This window comes from Dermacentor albipictus, chromosome 2, assembly GCF_038994185.2.
Source record: "Dermacentor albipictus isolate Rhodes 1998 colony chromosome 2, USDA_Dalb.pri_finalv2, whole genome shotgun sequence".
NCBI classification, from domain to species: Eukaryota; Metazoa; Arthropoda; class Arachnida; order Ixodida; family Ixodidae; genus Dermacentor; species Dermacentor albipictus.
Window position 1 is genome coordinate 181,805,828 of NC_091822.1, and position 17,511 is coordinate 181,823,338.

The window sequence follows — 17,511 nt, forward strand, 5'->3', positions numbered from 1 at the left end:
ACTTCAACGTCTTGGTCACTGGGTCATAGCGGCTGGATATGCTCTCATAAGCACTTGCACTAAGCAGACCTAAGCTTTGAGAGACGATATACTTGTCCAACTCCCATGAAAGCATCTCGCTCCTTTTATCTTCACTCGTCGTTTTAAACCCCTCCGAAAGTGCCACAAGGTGTTGAAAGAGAGCACTCAACATTCGCTTAGAACATAGGCAGACCCACAACTAGATGCGAGCCTTCCCTATACACATGTAGTGGAGCCGGACTACCTTCTTCGTTAAGCTTAGTTGTTTTGTTGCCTTAGGTGAACTGTTCAACGCTGCTGGAACACTATGAGGTGACCCGAAGGTGCCCTTAGACAATACTCCGAGGGGTAGGACTTACTGGCTTACTGGGTGCGGATTCATTTTGGCAGAATTGGCACAAAAGGCGACGATTCTGAAGACTAGATGGCAGGACAGGTGGCACTAAGGACCCTATTTTCTGAGGGCAGTAAAAAACATATATATTCCCCCGCAGCGCAAGCGCAACATGCCAATGCTCGAATCACACGTTATCATATTGAAAACATTACCAGGATGTGGTTCTGCATAGTCTTCGGAGAATAGAGTTGCTAGTGGCACGTGTTCTCTCGTCTAGCTCCTTTTCAGCTATACATTCCAAGATGCCCTTTCCCGCGACCAGCCAAGCTCGCGATTCACGCAGTCCGAAGCGGAAGGTGAAGACACCTGCCGCTCCTTCACTTCCAGGACAGTGGGAAGCAAGATGGACCTCTCAATTCCCAACATCCCCAGTCCCTTCCCTGCCTTAGACAACCTGTTGAGTGCACACCTTGGTGCGAGGACTTGTTGGCGGTGGACGACGCGTCCACGTTGGCAAGCGGCCTGCTGGCGTTGCGCGGCGCTGGTTCCCCGGCAGTGGCGGTGGTTTCGGGCCCCGCTGTGGGCAGCGGCACGTCGTTCGGAGACGGCGCGCCGCCAGTGTGGCGCCGATGCAGAAGCCGGGACGACAAGCCCGCCGGACCGGACCGCTGCTCTTGCCAGGAACCTGCGTGCGTTTAAAAGGAAACGCGCTGACTCGATGTGGGCTCAGATATAGACTGCAACTATACAGGGCGGTTGCGCCGAGACAAAGGCGTCTCCTGCTCTTAAAGCTCTTCAATATCAGAGAAAATCGCCAATAAACGACGTCACCGGAGTCCGCTGGTCGCAAGGACGTGGTCACGCCCTCCTTCCCCTGCAAGGACTTTGCATGCCAAGAATGGTCGCTTTTTGTCGGCAATTAAAGCTCCACCGACTTCCCTGCCTGCCGACCGCCGCGCATCAGTTCGCATCGCCCAGAAACCACTCCTCCGGTGCGACACACGCGTCATAACCCTCTCCATTTCTGCTTCCTTCTACTGTACACTCTACACTACCAGCCTGCACTGTACACTATCAACGTCATCCGCGCTTCTTTTCTCGCTATCCTTCTCTCTGTCTCTCTCCCCTTCGTATAGAAGCAGGCCGGAGACAAAGCCCTTCAAGCCGACCTCTCTGCTTTTCATAGATTAAATATGTTCTCCCGCTCAATCTCGTTTTCGGGTGGAGGGTGGAGGAAGTCTTCCGAGACGTAGGGTCACGGCAGCCTTTGACAAGTGCCCTCGCTTGCACTATGCCGAACGTCTGAAGCGCTCTGCTGACCCTGCGTTTGGAGCAGCGGATGCACGGGGCCTATTTCGGACATGCTGCCCTGGGACAATGACTATCCATTGGGAACACATAGGGCTGCGAGATAACGAGCTGAGCAAACTTAAATGTATGTGGCATACCGCTAATTGACAACACATTACATGTGTACGTCGCTCGTAAAGTATCCGCAAGAAACATGTCTGCACGCGTTCAATTTTCTTGCCTTGCGATGACGTTTGGTAAGAGAGACTTATTATGAAAGAAGCGCTGAGAGGTCAGTCATAACTACTACGTTCTGTCCTGCTACTCAGCTTTAGCGTACAAGGGGGGAAGGTGAACAAAAGAAGAAAGTGAACGTGATGATGACAAAGGGAAAATATACGAATAAAAATAAAGAAACACTTAAATACTTATTGCACTGTTATAAACATTTCACTATTCCCCAGAAGACCCGCAATGACTCTCATGGCCTGGTCCACGGAGTATTTTGTTCATAGAACTAAAAGGCTTCGAGAAAGTCGTCGTTTGTCAATGCATGTCTATGATCCCTGCATTAATTGTCACTCTAGCAAGTACAGCGGGGATGTCCAAGGATATCTACCAAGCGCGCGTCCGTGAATGCCTACTTATGTTTCAACAGCCCCAACCTGTCATAATACCTCCTTCAATTCTGTCGCACATGGACTCGAGAATGGCCGAAGAATGTAGAGGGGGTGTCAAAACTTACGTGTGGAATTTTCTGTTTGGTTGCTGCATTCCCACGTGATATGATAAAGGGTGGGTCTTGCGCCACACCATGGGCATATGTCCCTGTATTGGTTTGGGAGCATTTTGCTTAGTATGTGTGGGATGATATCACGTGTGAATGCAACAAAAACAAAACATTCCATAATATAGAAAATCGAGTGCGGAGCAGTGGGAGAGTGTGCTCTCCAGCGGCAACCCATGCCTCCAACGGGGGCTGGTACACCATGCCCGACGAGCAGCCACGGTCAGTGGTGCCCTGGAATAGGGGCGCCAACCCTGCAATACGGGAGTCACCATCGACAAGAAGAAGATGGAAGCACTCGGTCTGGCCGCTGAATTACTCTGTAAATTAGAGCAATAAGGTGTATCCTATTCCTATTCCTTGGTTGCTGCTCGATCGAGATGCCACGGACGTGAATGTGTAGCAGAGGACATACTATACGAGCGCCATCTCTCGGCTGCTGCGCGCCATATGTTTTTTTCTTTTTTTCTTCAGACGATCGCTTCAGACAACGCTGCGACAACCGTAGCGCAACAACGACCTAGTGTCTGCATGGCACATATTTCGACGAACCGTGGCCGTGGTGTAGTGGGTATCACACTGAAGTAGAAAACGGAAGCTAAACTAAGGATTCGTGGTAAACCGAAAAACACTGCGAATCCTATAGATAAAGGCTGCCTCTGCCATAACCGTTGCCCTGCACTTCGATGGCTGCAGCACAACGCCGAGGTCAATAAAGTTTTGAGAAAAAAAGAAACTCCGTCCATTATGAGCACAAGCTTCATTTTCGATACAATATCGGACTGCGCTATTAACTCCGATTCAGGTGTTAACGGTGTGCGTTCAGTAGGCTACATTGTAAACTCCGCAAGCCAATCTTTCTTGAGACCTTCTTGGAACTCCTTATTGATCCGACCAGTGTTTCCGATGTCGTCAGTATACTTTCGCCGGCGATTTTGTAGTTTCAAGCTTCCCCTTCCGGCCGATCTTAGATCGCGCCGACGAACTCGCCCTCCTTCGACTTGCATTAGATAGTAGCTGCTCGGAAACTGAAAGACCACTCCTGCAAACCGCCCCGATCGCAGCGCACGGGACCAGCGCACGGCTGGGCATGGCAATAACTTTATTTTAGTCCAGAGAAACGGCCGGTTCGAAGAAGAAGGCGTCAATGGCGGCAGCGCTCGAGGCACGCGCCGCCACAGCAAAGCGCGCGGTCCGCCCCGGTGTTCCCCCGTCGCGTCGAGAGACGGCCCCGACGCCAGCCTGGAGCAGCCTTCGAAAGGGCCCGAACCACGGGGCCCGGCCCCCCGGCCGATGCCGCTGCAGGCGGTGGCGGCGGCGGCCGCAGGCCGCGTGGGCCCCAGCCGGGGCCTGCGCGTCGCCATGTTCGGCGTGATGACCTTCATGCTGATCGCCGTCATCTCGGTCATCGTGGTCACGCTCTTCGCCGTGGTCTTCCTCTCGCGCAAGTCGCAGGACGTCGTCCTGCGCCGTCTGCACCCGGATCGGTCGCCGCGCTCCATGCTGCCCTTCGATTTGCCGCCCCAGCACCAGGTGAGCGAGACAGTTTTTTTTATCGGCGATGCATCCTTCCCTGTTTTACGTGCGCTCGCCGCGGTGGCTGTACGACGCTAAGACGTCCCGACGCGGAGGTCGCCGGTTCGATGCTCGCCTGCGGAAAGCGCGTTCCGGTGGCGGCGGAATGCCAAAAAATGCCCGCCGCCGTTGTCCCGTTTTTTGTGGATGTGCAGTGTGCTCCCTGAACGTGAAGTCGCGGGATCGATTATCTGCCGCGACAACCGCAATCTCCTTGAAGCAGAATGAAAAAAAAAAGCAACAAAAAACGCTGGTGCATGTACCGTGCTTCCGAGTGCACGTTAGGAGGACATCCATAGATCTCAATACATGGATAAGGAGAACTCGCTTTTCTCGGCAACCACTGCAACAAATTTGATGAGCTCTGTTGCATTTAAAATGAAAAAGCTAAAAATCTAGTGACTGTTGAAAGTGGAGTTTTGATGAGGTTAAATTTTTTAATAAAAATTGTTGAAGAACAGATTTCCAGAGAACGATACCATCAAGTTTACTGCTCTGTGACTCGGCAACAAAAATGTCACGATTTTGTAAATTTCTTCTAATAATACATGTAAAGCGGACAAAATGGATGTATTACACATGACTCTCAATCTTAGCACTAAAATGGGAGTAGGACTTTTGCTAAACCCTTTTAAGCATTGTACAGTATTAAAGGCATAAAGATCAGTGTTCGACGGAAGCCCGTCTGGTCGGGATGAAACATCGTGAATTTGTCTGCATTGAATTTTCTAACGGATGCAGTTTACAGAAGAGCGATATCTGTTGTTGGTGCCGTGTAACGGATTCGTAAACTTCGTGCTTCTGTTGTTTTCGAACTCACCAATTTTCAGCAACCTTTGTAAAATAATTTATGCCCTAAATCGTAATTCTGCTGTCACAAGAATTTAACTTTCTCTCTCAAGTACAACAAATGTCGCTAAAATCGGCCCAGAGGTTATTTCGCAAAAGCATTTCTGCGTTTTACATGTATTTGAGTAGGCGGCATCGAAGTTGGGCTCGAGCTAAAGCTTCCTCTTAAACAATCCTCCGTGGCCGAAATTTATTCTGGAGCGCTCCACTATATTGTCCCTCTCAACAAACTGCGCAGTTTAGAGGCATTATACACCACAACTTATTTGTATTTCCTGTGTAGTTAAATTCAGGCTGGAGTTGATACACAGGTGGTTCAAATTTACTCATAGACCCCACTTGGCTATTAGCGTCCCTCATAGCCAAGCAGAGGCTTCACGACGTAATATTTCTAAATTATTTAGTGCGTACATCTTTCTCACGCGACTGCTTTACTATTTTTGTACCACAAAAATTTAGCGCGGACTAACAATAAATTTATTTCGTTGCTACCATCCGTGCCGTATAGAAATTAGTAAAACTTCCGAGAGCGCAGGCATGCTTCCTATTTCACACACCGACGACGAGTCAGCTAGTAGGCAAGAGGTTTATTACTAATGTATCTACTAATAAGTGAAGCACCTGTTTCACTTGTAAGGAAGACTTGATGCCTTCTCGATGCCTGCCACGCCTACAATGCAAAATAACTTGCGCGCGCGGCCACACGGCGAACGGAAGCGACAGTTAAGGAAGTGACATCAATTCAAAAGCAATGACGTAACTCACGCTTTTTTCTCACCCCCGAGAATCCAGCAGTCGTTCTGCGTACTTCATGTCCGTTGTTCATGTACGTTAGATGATCATGTACGAACTCGCACTGCGTTTGACCTTGTTGCTATAGCGTTCGCTGCAGTGCACAAATTTAGTGAGACGGTAGTGTACAGTAACGCTAGTGCGGAAATTCCGTCCTCGTTTGTGAACGGCTCGTTCATTTCACAGAAGGAGAATCAAGCAATTGCCGAGCCCTCTAGTGTGGCGGTTATCGCTTCGTCTCCTCGCAGATTCGAGTCGACGAGCGCATGGTCAGCCGCCGGCGGCCCATTTTCGGCAGGCAGCGGCAGAAGAACAGCGGCCGCCGGACGGTCGCCAAGTCGGCCCGCAGCAGGGCCAACAGCTTCATCGCCAGGATCCACCGACGGCTCGCCCGCAAGCCCTTCTTCAAGCGTCAGAAGCACCGGCCCCGGAAGTCCAAGGCGAGGAAGTCCAAGGCTCACCGCCCTTCCGACGACTAGGCCAAACACCCTGCGTTCCCTTCATCCCCTCGAGAAACGGCCAGACCTGGGACTTTGTGGAAACCTCGCTTTGACGCCGTGCGGACCACCGTGTGGCCCCGGGTAAAAAAAAAAAAAAAGTGCGGCGGCGTTTCCAGCAGAAAGACTGACTGACTTCCGCCAACAGCACGTGCGGGAGGGCGCACACGCCTCCACTCGACGTCTGGTGGTTGCTCGACCACCAACGCTGAGGGCAGCAATAAATAACTTTTTTGCCGTTGAAACGACCTTACCGATTAACTTTCGCAATTGCGCAACCACGGAAGGCGGGCGTGCGTATCGCCGAGAAAAATCGTTGAAGTTGTCAGGTTTCCGAGAGTGGTGGCTGCGTGGCATTAATTCGTGCGTTAACACGCACCTTTAGATTCTTAAGCAATGCCGCACTCTAGCGACGACATAGTACTTGTAGTTGTTACTCCCGCGGTGCTCGATGGTTATCCTTTTTTTTTCGCTACTGCGCACGAGGTGGCGGGTTTGAGTCCCATTTACGAATATTCCGGGGAGGGCGAAATTGGGAAACACTTGTGTATAGCTTACCTAAGTTTAGGTGCGCATTCAATAAGTCGGGGTTGTTCACAACGCCGTGAATCGATAGCTTCGTACAGTGCGCGTACACCTCACCTTATTTTGTTTTTAACAAAGGTTACTTGGACACGTACGTGGCTGGATAGCTGCTGAAGTAGCTGACGACGGAGATGACCTGAATTGTTAACTCGACGACAGTGTTGACAGAAAATAATCTCGCCAATAAAAGGTAGTGCGGAGGATCGCTTTGATTCTGACCATAACACGCACCGGAACCGCTGTTCCAAGTAGAAATACGAAACCTGGTGCAATCGAGCCAGTGACCGGATCCCTTCCAGAAAGATGGCGTGGGTGCTGCAACAAAAGCGAGTCATCTGTAATACATCTGCGCCTACACTGTAAGTGTCTCAGCTTACATACGAGCAGTTCAAATCGTACCGCAGGGCTATCTAACAAACGGCCATGAAGTTTGCCATTTCCTTCTTCCCCTGTGCAGAATAGCAGGTCGGAGCATCATAGCTCGGGCCGATCTCTGTGCATTGTTTGATAAGTTCTCCTCCTGCTTTACAGTAGGCATTTAGTGCAGTGCGAGAGTTCATTGAAATAATTACAATGCATTAAAATCTATTTATTCCTCGCGTCGTGCTTTTGAGTTTTCATTGAATTCAAAGCGACGCTGTGCAAGGAAAAGCTCATTCCCTCGGACAGAGATGACATGCGTGGCCTAAAGAATGCGGAGACCTCTGATGGCAGTGAAGTAGAAAGGGGCGGGCAAGGACTGAAGGAAAGTAAATTAGAAAACAAGAAAATGGGAGGAAGGGGGGGGGGGAGGCGATCGCGGACCGGTGGCACGCACGCGGCATTGGTCCTGCCAAGGGTAGGCATGCGAGCAGAAGCACGACAAAATTTGGTGGAGCAGCGCACACCTCTGCCGTCTCATTTGCATCACAATGGAGTAGACGTCCTCCCGCACGCGCAAATTCTTGGGCTGCGGGCCAGTGCTTTGTCCCGTGACCAACTGGCCAGCAGTGGCGGCATGAGATGCCCCCGGAGAAGCGGGAAGTCCACCATCACTGAAATAACGGGCCTCGCACAACGCGAGTTCACCCTCCATCTTGAGTAATACAAATTTTTCAGTTTGGTTGCGTGTAGAGTCAGTTCGCAATGCTGCGCGATCCAACGGAGAGAGAAGACGCGCCTCAAGAAGAGACGTAACGCACGCAACACAGTGAAAACGCGGTGATAAATGTATGAGAGGCTTACACTACGTCGTCGAAAGCTGCCGTATTGTAGTACAGCCAAGCACGGTGAAAAAGTACGCTTTATCTCGATCCGCTTATGCTTAAGCAGCATAGTGAAAAACTGTCATTAGGACTGCTACAAAATGGCGTACGATGACGTCACGTGAATGCTTCCTGTAGCAGCAAGTTCAGACATGCTTTTTTTTTTACATGAGTTTGATATTACACGAGACGGAAGTCGGGGCGGAGGCAGCCTCACCCGACTGCGTCTGATTGTAGTTTTTTCTGCAAATGAGTCCGGCGAGTCGACCAAACCAAATCTTGCAACCCAACCTGCCCCGACAATCCCTGTGCCCGACCCACGAGCGTTTACAGGAACCCGATGAACGGGTTCAACGCCGGACAAACCATCTCAACTCTAACTGGCCGGTGTTGCGACTTGGGGTTCGCATATGTGGGATACTCTTTCCTCGTGGAGGGGTAACTGAACGTGAGGCTGGGTGCGATATTCAGGGAGCATGACAAACACGTATATATATTTGCATATGTACAAGAAAATGCGAAGAAATACAGAAAAGCTGATGATGAAGTTGTAGTCGCCGATCACTCCCGCCGGCCGTAGTTCATATTATGCCTTGCCTGATCATTGTTTAGTCACTTCCCCCAATACGGCATCAGGAGGCCAACGACATCAGGTCCCACCAATCCGGTGTAGGAGGCCGATGACATCACGTCCCACCAATCCTGAGGTAGGTTGCCCTTTACGCCGACCTCAACCGTACTCTGACAGGTGATGGCCGGATCATCGCACTGACCGCGTCTCCGGCTTAGACACGCCAGTTTGTGCTGCTGACAGGTGACAGCCGCATCATTGCTAATTGCTCAAACCTCTCCTGAACGAGGTATTCCCGCGCTGGTCATAATTCATCCATGTCGAGAACCATTTTGACGAAGCCGTTGGCCCGTTCCCCATAATCGTGCGAGTCGTGACCGAGGGGTGTCGCCGGGTGAACGGCCGATGACAACACCGGGTTCGTATGAACGTGGGTGTAGCCTTCAAAGAAAGCCAAACTGACAGAATTTCAGTATTCTCGCCTCTGGAGCAACGTGAAGCGTTAAAGCAAATAAAAGAGTAATATCGGAGCAGTAATTTACCTCGCTGAAAACTGTGTGACCTACGTGTACACAGGCGACCGCGTTGCCTCACAAACATCATCTATCAAACCAAGCAGTAACGCAAGGATGCCGCTTCCCTCGCTTCACAAAGCATCAGTCTAACGCTCTAGGCAGAAGTGTTGACGCATGTAATAAAAAAGAAAGTAATTCTCAATGCTGTCTTGACGAGCCGGCTGGTTATGAAGCGCACAATTAAACAGTATGCAAGGCACGATACAACAGTGTGTTGTCTCGTCTTCTGCCTTATCGCATATTAGAGGTTCGATTGCTCAACATTCGGTCTCGCTTCTTTATAATCTCATTTTCCTTTCTCCCAGTGCAAGGTAGCCAACTAAAACCTTTTCTAACTCACATCTCTCCCTACTCTCTTTGTTTTTTGTATCTCTCTCTCTCTCTCTTTGGCACAGTTTCCTTATTTACGAGCTCCTTACACAGAGAAGCGCGATGACGTCATCGAACAGTTTTCATCGCTACAGTCTTACTTCCTCAGTGCTCCATTTAAGCTTCCTTTTTACGCATTCAAGGTAAGCTTTACAGCGATGTCTGCGCCGCGAGCTCTACGAAACTTTTGAAGTTTCTAGGTACTTTCGCTCCCGCCGCCGGAAAGAGCGCTCTATGGAACGCTTCACTGCATCTCGAATGAGCTGCGTTGCTTTTCTCGAGCGGCGAGTTTTAAAGAAACCTTACTTCCTTTTTGTTTTTGTTTTTTGTCGCAGTTGCAACGCTCAGGCAAAATCGAAACGTTACGCTATCTACGTATTGCGCAAACGATTTAAGTAATGTCACGCAGTAATGTCACGCAGTAATACCAAATTTAACCTAACGCAACGTAACTACTGGTTTAACTAGCACCGCGTGCCGTCGGCGCGCTGGCTATCCTCATCAGTATACGCAAGATGGGAAAGCATATTCGGCTAGTTGGATTTTCAGAAAAAAGGAAAGTTGTGGGATGAGGGATAAATTTGGGTAGCCTGCTTAGTTGAAACGGCCGGTACAGGCGTGCAGGGTCGAAAAGTATTACTATTCCACACACTTAAGCATTCGTCAAGTTACGCGTGCGGGATAGAATGTTCCACATAATAAGTACAGATATGGAGAACACTGTCACAGATAACAGTGACTATTTCACTGGAACATTGCATACTATTTATTTATTGTTATCTGATTTCATTAACAAACTGCAACAAAAGACTGAGGACCTTAAGAGAGAAAAAGTAAGAGTGGGGTGGAAGAATAATATCCAGAAGACTAAGACAATGCTCAATAGCCTGGAAAGGGAGCAAGAGTGCAGGACCGCCAGTCAGCCTCTGGAGTCTGTGAACGAGTACGTTTGCCTAGGGCAATTACTCACAGGAGACCCTGATCATGAGAAGGAAATTCACAGAAGAATCAAAATGGGTTGAAGTGCATACGGCAGACATTGCTAGATCCTGACTGGAAGCTTACCAGTATCATTGAAAAGAAAGCTGTACAATCAATGCATTCTACGGGGCTAACATATGGGGCAGAAACTTGGAGATTGACAAAGAAGCTCGGGAACAAGTTAAGGACCGCACAAAGAGCGATGAAACGAAGAATGTTAGACGTAAGATTGAGAGGCAGGAAGAGAGCGGTGTGGATTATAGAGCAAACGGGAATAGCCGATATTCTAATTGACAGTAAGAGAAAAAAATGGAGCTGGGCAGGCCATGTAATGTGTAGGCTAGATAACCGGTGGACTATTAGAGTTACAGAATAGGTGCCAGGAGAAGGGATGCGCCGTCGAGGACGGCAGAAGACTAGGTGGGGTGATGAAATTAAGTAATTAGGTGGGTTGATGAAATTAAGGAATCTGCAGGCGCTGATTGGAATCGATTGGCGCAGGACACGGTTAACTGGAGAACGCAGGGAGAGATCCTCGTCCTACAGTGGCCATAAAGTAGGCTGATGATGATGATTTTAATAAGTTTGGAACCTCGTTCCTTAATTTAAGAAAAGGTTGTGGAACGCCGCTCCGTCTAAGTGAAAAATATCTGCAAGAATGTCCCATTCATAGCTGGAATCTAAGTGGAACGAGATTAAGAGTGATATGCGTGGGACGGGATCCAACTCTACAAAAGCATGAAATTGAGAATGCGTACGATAAAAACATTATTCCGGCCTGTGCAAAAATAACAGCTATGTGCGCGGCCGCTTGTATGTCCTGCGAAGAACGCTAGGTTTGCAGCTGTCGATCACCGTCGCCCTGCGTGAATCGAAGTAGTGAAGTGTGGGTCGGGACGCTCATAACTATAATAGCATTCACAAACATCCTCCGAATGTAGATGTAACGCAAATTAAACCGCAGCACAGAGCTGCGTCCACTGCTCTTCTATCCAAAGAAAGAAAGAAAGAAAGAAAGAAAGAAAGAAAGAAAGAAAGAAAGAAAGAAAGAAAGAAATAAATAAATAAAGAAAGAAAGAAAGAAAGAAAGAAAGAAAGAAAGAAAGAAAGAAAGAAAGAAAGAAAGAAAGAAAGAAAGAAAACAATAAACCCGCCATGGGGCACAATGTTGGGTAAACAGTGTGCTTTCAACCTAGCTCTTCTGACATATGCTAATATCATCATCATCATCAGCCTGTTTTATGTCCACTGCAGGACAAAGGCCTCTCCCTGCGATCGTCAATTACCAATGCTGGGCCAACCGATTCCAACTTGCGCCTGCGAATTTCTTAATTTAATCACCCCACCTAGTCTTCTGACATCCTCGACTCGCTTCCCTTCTCTTGGCACCCATTCTGTAACCCTGACGGTCCACCGGTTATCTATCCTACGCATTAAATGGCGTGTCCAGCTCCATTTTATTTTCTTAATGTAAATTAGAATATCGGCTATCCCTGCTTGCTCTCTGGTCCCCGCGACTCTCTTCCTGTCTCTTAACGTTACGCCTAACATTCTTCGTTTCATTGCTCTTTGTGCGGTCCTTAACTTGTTCTCGGGCTTTTTTGTCAATTTCCAAGTTTCTGCCGCATATGTTAGCACCGGTAGAATGTACTGATTGTGCACCTGTATTTTTAATGAAAATGGTAAGCTTCTAGTCAGGATCTGGCAATGACTGCCGTATGCACTTCAACCCATTTTTATTCTTCTGTTAATTTCCTTCTCGTGATCAGTTTCCCCTGTGAGTAATTGACCTATAGGTAGAAGTACTGCTTCAGAGACTCTAGAGGCTGAATAGCGATCCTGCACTCTTATTCCCTTGCCCGGTTATTCATCATTAGTCTTCTGCATACTAATCTTCAACCCCACTTTTATACTCTCTGTGTTAAGGTCCTAAATCATATGTTATAACTCCTCCCCTATGTTGCTGAACAGGACAATGTCATCTGAAAATCGAAGGTTGCTGAGATATAATTGCCGTCGATCTTTACTCCTAAGCTTTCCCAGTTTAATAGCTTGGATACTTCTTGCAGGCACGCAGTGAATAGCATTGGAGAGGCCGCGTCTCCTTGCCTGACCCCTTGCTTTATAAGTATCTTCCTACTTTTCTTGTGGAAAATCAAGGTAGCTATGGAATCGTTGTAGATATTTTCGAAGGTAATTACGTAAGCCTCCTCTTCTCCTTGATCACGTTATGCCTCTATGGCTGCTGGTATCTCTACTAAATCAATTGCCTTTTCCTAATCTATGAAAGCCATATAGAGAGGCTGATTGTACTCTGCGGATTTCTATGTTTAGCTGTGGCTGCTGTTAAGACGTCTAACTGCTGTCATATAAGCCTCGCATAAGTATGAATATTTCTGAGCTCCCTAGGGACCGAGTCTGACTGAAGAATTTCCAACGCATCCTTTGACGACGTAGCAGCTAATTTCGTTAGGTAACGAGCTCATTACTAAGGGCCTGGGCCTCTTCCTGTGCCTAACAGCCAAGTACTAAACCGCGGCTGCGTGTTGGCGTTTGCGTTAAAGAAAGACCGTAAAACGAAAAGAGGGGAAGCCCAGATTGAAGCGGGCAGCAGAGCGCGCGGCGAACACCACCTTCAGGGACTCGCAACATTTTATTGCGCGCAGCAAGCGCCAGCCTAACGATTGACGGCAGTCACGTAATTAGGGAGGCGAGTGTTTTCGCCAGCTGGTTATCCTACTCCTCTCTTTCTTTTTTTTTCTTTGCTGTTCTCGACGGCAACTACGACGCGCACGCGGTGTTTAGTATACCAGCACCCCACTTGCATACACGTTACAGGGGAGGTAATAAGGTCTGACCACAAGAGCTTCCATTAGTTGAACACAACGACATGCTCGCTGCGGCTTAGCTTCTCTAGGAGATATGTACTTATATTTCGATTCACAATATCGAGACGGGCGACTACAGCGGCACCTGAGACTGCGTAGATGAGACTGAGGCGGAGAAACTTGCGACATAAGCACACTTGCATTCGTACGATGTTTTTCACAGCGAAGCTGTTTACCTCTACCAACCGGCGATTCTTTTGTGGCGGTACACAGAGAACTCGGCTTTCTAGGAATCTATGATCTAGCGCAAAAAAACACATGTAGCGCACGCGCATGCGGGCGGCATGATTTTATGCCAAGGTGTACACTCTGCGTGTTAACAATTGTAGTCATCGCTTTGAAATATGTTGTTGTGTCTTTCGGAAACGTGGACGGACGTAGTCACCGAAGTGACCGGCTACGTGGGAACAACGGCGGCGAAACGAAGTGGCAACCGCTCTGCCGCAGTAGCCGTCTACGCAAGAAAAGAAGCGCGCGCGACCGCGTACACGCTTAAGTCTGACCCGGTCGACTGCGGCGATGTGTGTGCCGTGAAAACCCGCGATGGAATCGTCGTCTTCACCGCGTACACCCGGCTACAAAAGTTTACGGACCATGGGATCTCAGAAAGCGTTCAATTCCCGAGCAGCCTGCAGATGTAGCCAGTAAAGCTGTATACGACAATGTTGTTAGCATATCCTAGTTGAGTCCCGAAATGCAAATACCAGGCTGCGTTGTGAGGTTGCAGAGATAATCAGCTTTTTCTCAGATTTCATGGTCCGTAATATTTTGTGGCCAGGTGTACATTTCGCCGGGCACTTTCAAGGCAGACGTAGAGCGGTTCATGCGAACGCACTTTGCGGTTTTGGTGAGAGATAACACCACGCCTTTCGTCGTCGTGGGGGACTCTAAGGTCGACATTTCGAAACAGGAAAACAAGTGGTTCGTAGACTTTGTCTTCGAAGAGTTTGTAGTAGAGTGTTACACAGAAAAGAAACTACCAACCACCATCCGTGACTCGTGTGTCGACCTAACGCTGGCGAAGAACGTGGCAACTGTAAAAACCGGAAACCTCATGCAGTGTATGCCAATGCGATCATAAACTGTCGTGAATGCCGTTGTGCAATAAATAGTTATACACTGCATTTTACGGCGTACTCATTTCATTCGTTAGACCAGAATAGGTTAAGTGGATGATAACAGCTTCGCTGGCAATCCACCTCATAGAGTGAATTTGGCCTTCAATTTTTTTGAAGTACTGCAATTCACTGCCCACGCGTGGCTGCGAATACCAAACAGGAATATTTGACTTCACCAATTGTAACCCGTTAATACTTATACCAGTTTATCGTGGCGAATCTGACGAAATATCATGCCTGTCACCAATATTTCCTATAACTAACTAACTAACTAACTAACTAACTAACTAACTAACTAACTAACTAACTAACTAACTAACTAACTAACTAACTAACTAACAGCTAACAAAACCAAACCAGCCGACCATCTAACTAAATAATCAAACAAATAAATCAAACGAAAGAGCTCCAGCTGACTGGCTGGTACCAAGCTGTAGAGTTCAATAAAGTCCAGCACAACTGCGAAACAGAGATGAGCCTGCTCATAAACCGATGGCGTGCAATGTTACCTTTCGATATCTACTAGCATACATTATACGCTGAAAAGAACCAGAGACTACGTTAGTCATAAAAGTGTCAAGTAAATAAGCCATTCACTGCTGAGCCCTGTCGATGTATGACAGAGTGCGCATGACCTCCGTGTACCGTTTGAGCAAATGACTGAGACGGCGTCTTTCTTGGGTGACGGCAACGCTGCGCAAGTTCTGTACTCTTGTCAGCAAAACTACAAAGTTTCAGATAACTACAGCGACCTTTACTATCCGGTTAGCACAGCTTCTCGTACTAATTAATGTACGCACAAATACAGCGTTTCGCTGAACGAGTAGTAGCAGTGACCGCTTACCATTCGTCAAGGGCAGCACTCTGTCGCCACGTTTAAACATTGTATACATATACGACAGTGTTGTTTTTATCACTGCGCCCTACAATAAAACTTCATCTTAAAGACGAGAAAGAGGAAACTAAGTAAGGACGCCGTAAAGCAAGTAATAGATACAGGTTTCGAACTAATACGTAAAACATATCACAACGACTGTAATAAAGCGCTCCCAAATGGCGTTCCTCGTTATTTCGGCATCCGAGATTACCCTCGACAAAGCCCCTGGTAACAAACGTTTCCGGGAGCGCCACGATCAGACAGTGCGTTAGCCGAAAAAAACGAGGCGTGTTCCCTATCTCTTCGATTTACAATTGCGTGGTGCTACGATGATGCGCAGTTCTTCCCTCAACCCGCTGAAATGGAACTCGTTATAACTCGCTTGTCGGGCTGAAATATGATCGAGATTTGAAGCTCCTGGCCTGGGATTCGACAGCCCGAGTCGGCGTTCCTCGTTTCGAAGGCAGCGTGCACCACGTATGCAGATTGTTTTTTTTTTATTGCAGCGGCGAAACTAACACCGTACCCACCATTTCTCCTTCAGCAATCGCTAGATAACGGGTATTTACGAGAGAGATACGAGATGGCTAGGTATTGATTCTTTTAGCCATGTATAGATATTCTCCGATGGGGCAAAGCGAAATTTTAAAAAAAATTAATTAAAGAAAATAACAATAACATAGAGGTGACCGACGACACGAGAATATAAAAACATGAAGCAGCTTGTTTGCAGTCTCCAGTCTACCCTCGTCGTATGCAATAAATCGAAGTAACACTGACAAAGCCAGCAGAGATAATTTTTGAATAATGATAACAGTAGAAACAAAACAGGTTGTGCACGTGAAATTCGGGCAGAATTTCGAGGTGGAGATACAATATGTTCAGTTACACCCGTGGCACACGTGAAATAGATGGAAGCCTACAATTATTTAACTAATTTATCTAGACCGCTCAGAAGTCTTCCGCACTTAATTTCTTTCACGGCACGGAAACATAACTGGAAAAGCGATGCTATTCTTAATAGCCATCTCTCGAAACTGATTGTACAGACACATCCACCAAATATTAAGGTTCGAGAATGGGTGGCGTGCTTCAATTCTGCTTTTACAATGTACCCCTGCAGTAACTATAAACAAGAGTCAATTAGCAGAACTTTGCTAATTAATATTTTCTCTGGGAATAATCGCTGAAATCTTGGCTGACCAAAGGTTGATCCTTTTCTCGAGTACCCCCCATCGTGAAATCGCATATGCTCCACAACTAAAATATAATAATATTAGTTCATGGTTTATGGAAATATAAGGGTCTTTATAGAAGAACCCATGTGCTGTTGGATCTGGAGGACAATCCCAATTGCTGTCGCACAGATTTTGGATCTTGCCGTTGGTTGCGGGAGTTGGCCGAGGTTGAGGAGGACTTTGAGATAAAAACTGGAGGTTTATTTACATTATTTACAGTGAGAGTACAAAGAAATTAACAGTCATAAAGTCATTACGGGCCGGCAGCAACTCGGACGCTGCGGCCCGTGGCAAGAAGCTCGAAAGAGATGAATGAAGGAATGCTCCTTTTCTGCTCCCGGTCCTGGCTTTTAACCCCTTCGGAGTCTCGAAGTCACGTCACGTTCGACCAATCGGCGAGCCCGCTCATGTGGCATCATTTTTGGCCAATCGGCGAGCCCGCTCAGGTGGTGTCATTTTCGGCCAATGATAGGCGCCCGTGCGATTGTGTCACACCCGGCGCAGAGGGTCGCTCCTTGGGCCCCAATTGTCCGAGGGATTACTTGTCTGTGGTATTGCCTTCCTGGTCTGCAACTGCCGTTACAAAGGCGGACGGGGGGGGATTGCTCCTAGGGCTTCAAAGTGCATTACGGCCGTCGTTGCCTCGCGGCTTGCAAGCGCTGTCACAATAGGCGGATGAGGAGAGATGGGTTGTCTTCAAGCGACCTTTCAGAGCTGCAAAGCAGCGTTGCTCGGCACCCACGTTACCTGGAACCGTGCCAGGCTCCCGCTACACTTTCGGGAAGAGTCAAGCAGTGGGACAATAGCTCCACATGCGGCGCACCAGGTGGGGGACGCCAACTTGTTTTGACGTGCCGCGCCTCGGGAACGTGGTAGATGTGCTTCTTCGCTCCTTAATTAGGTGTGACGCGATTAGA

General features: G+C 48.1%; 2 protein-coding genes across 5 annotated transcripts in view; one reads left to right on the plus strand and one right to left on the minus strand.

Annotated features, from left to right (window-relative positions):
* Positions 1-17,511, minus strand: part of LOC135919339 (sodium/hydrogen exchanger 2-like) — a 378,884-nt gene that overhangs the window by 166,825 nt on the left and 194,548 nt on the right. For all 4 annotated transcript variants that reach the window (XM_065453096.2, XM_065453093.2, XM_065453094.2 and 1 more), the window contains exon 3: positions 828-1,043. In XM_065453096.2, the coding sequence (XP_065309168.1) occupies positions 828-1,043 (216 nt within the window). The remainder of the gene's footprint in view (positions 1-827; positions 1,044-17,511) is intronic.
* LOC135919341 (uncharacterized) lies at positions 2,638-6,393 on the plus strand. The gene is made up of 3 exons (XM_065453097.1): positions 2,638-2,657; positions 3,500-3,968; positions 5,900-6,393. The coding sequence occupies exons 1-3, from the start codon at positions 2,638-2,640 to the stop codon at positions 6,128-6,130; spliced, it is 720 nt and encodes a 239-aa protein (XP_065309169.1). The 3' UTR covers positions 6,131-6,393.

What these genes read in the sequence shown, in the direction of transcription:
- LOC135919341 (XM_065453097.1), top strand. Translation starts at nt 2,638, where the DNA reads ATGCCCGACGAGCAGCCACG. An exon ending in ATGCCCGACGAGCAGCCACG is followed by an intron (nt 2,658 to 3,499) that starts GTCAGTGGTGCC and finishes CCCCGATCGCAG; the next exon opens with CGCACGGGACCAGCGCACGG. An exon ending in ATTTGCCGCCCCAGCACCAG is followed by an intron (nt 3,969 to 5,899) that starts GTGAGCGAGACA and finishes GTCTCCTCGCAG; the next exon opens with ATTCGAGTCGACGAGCGCAT.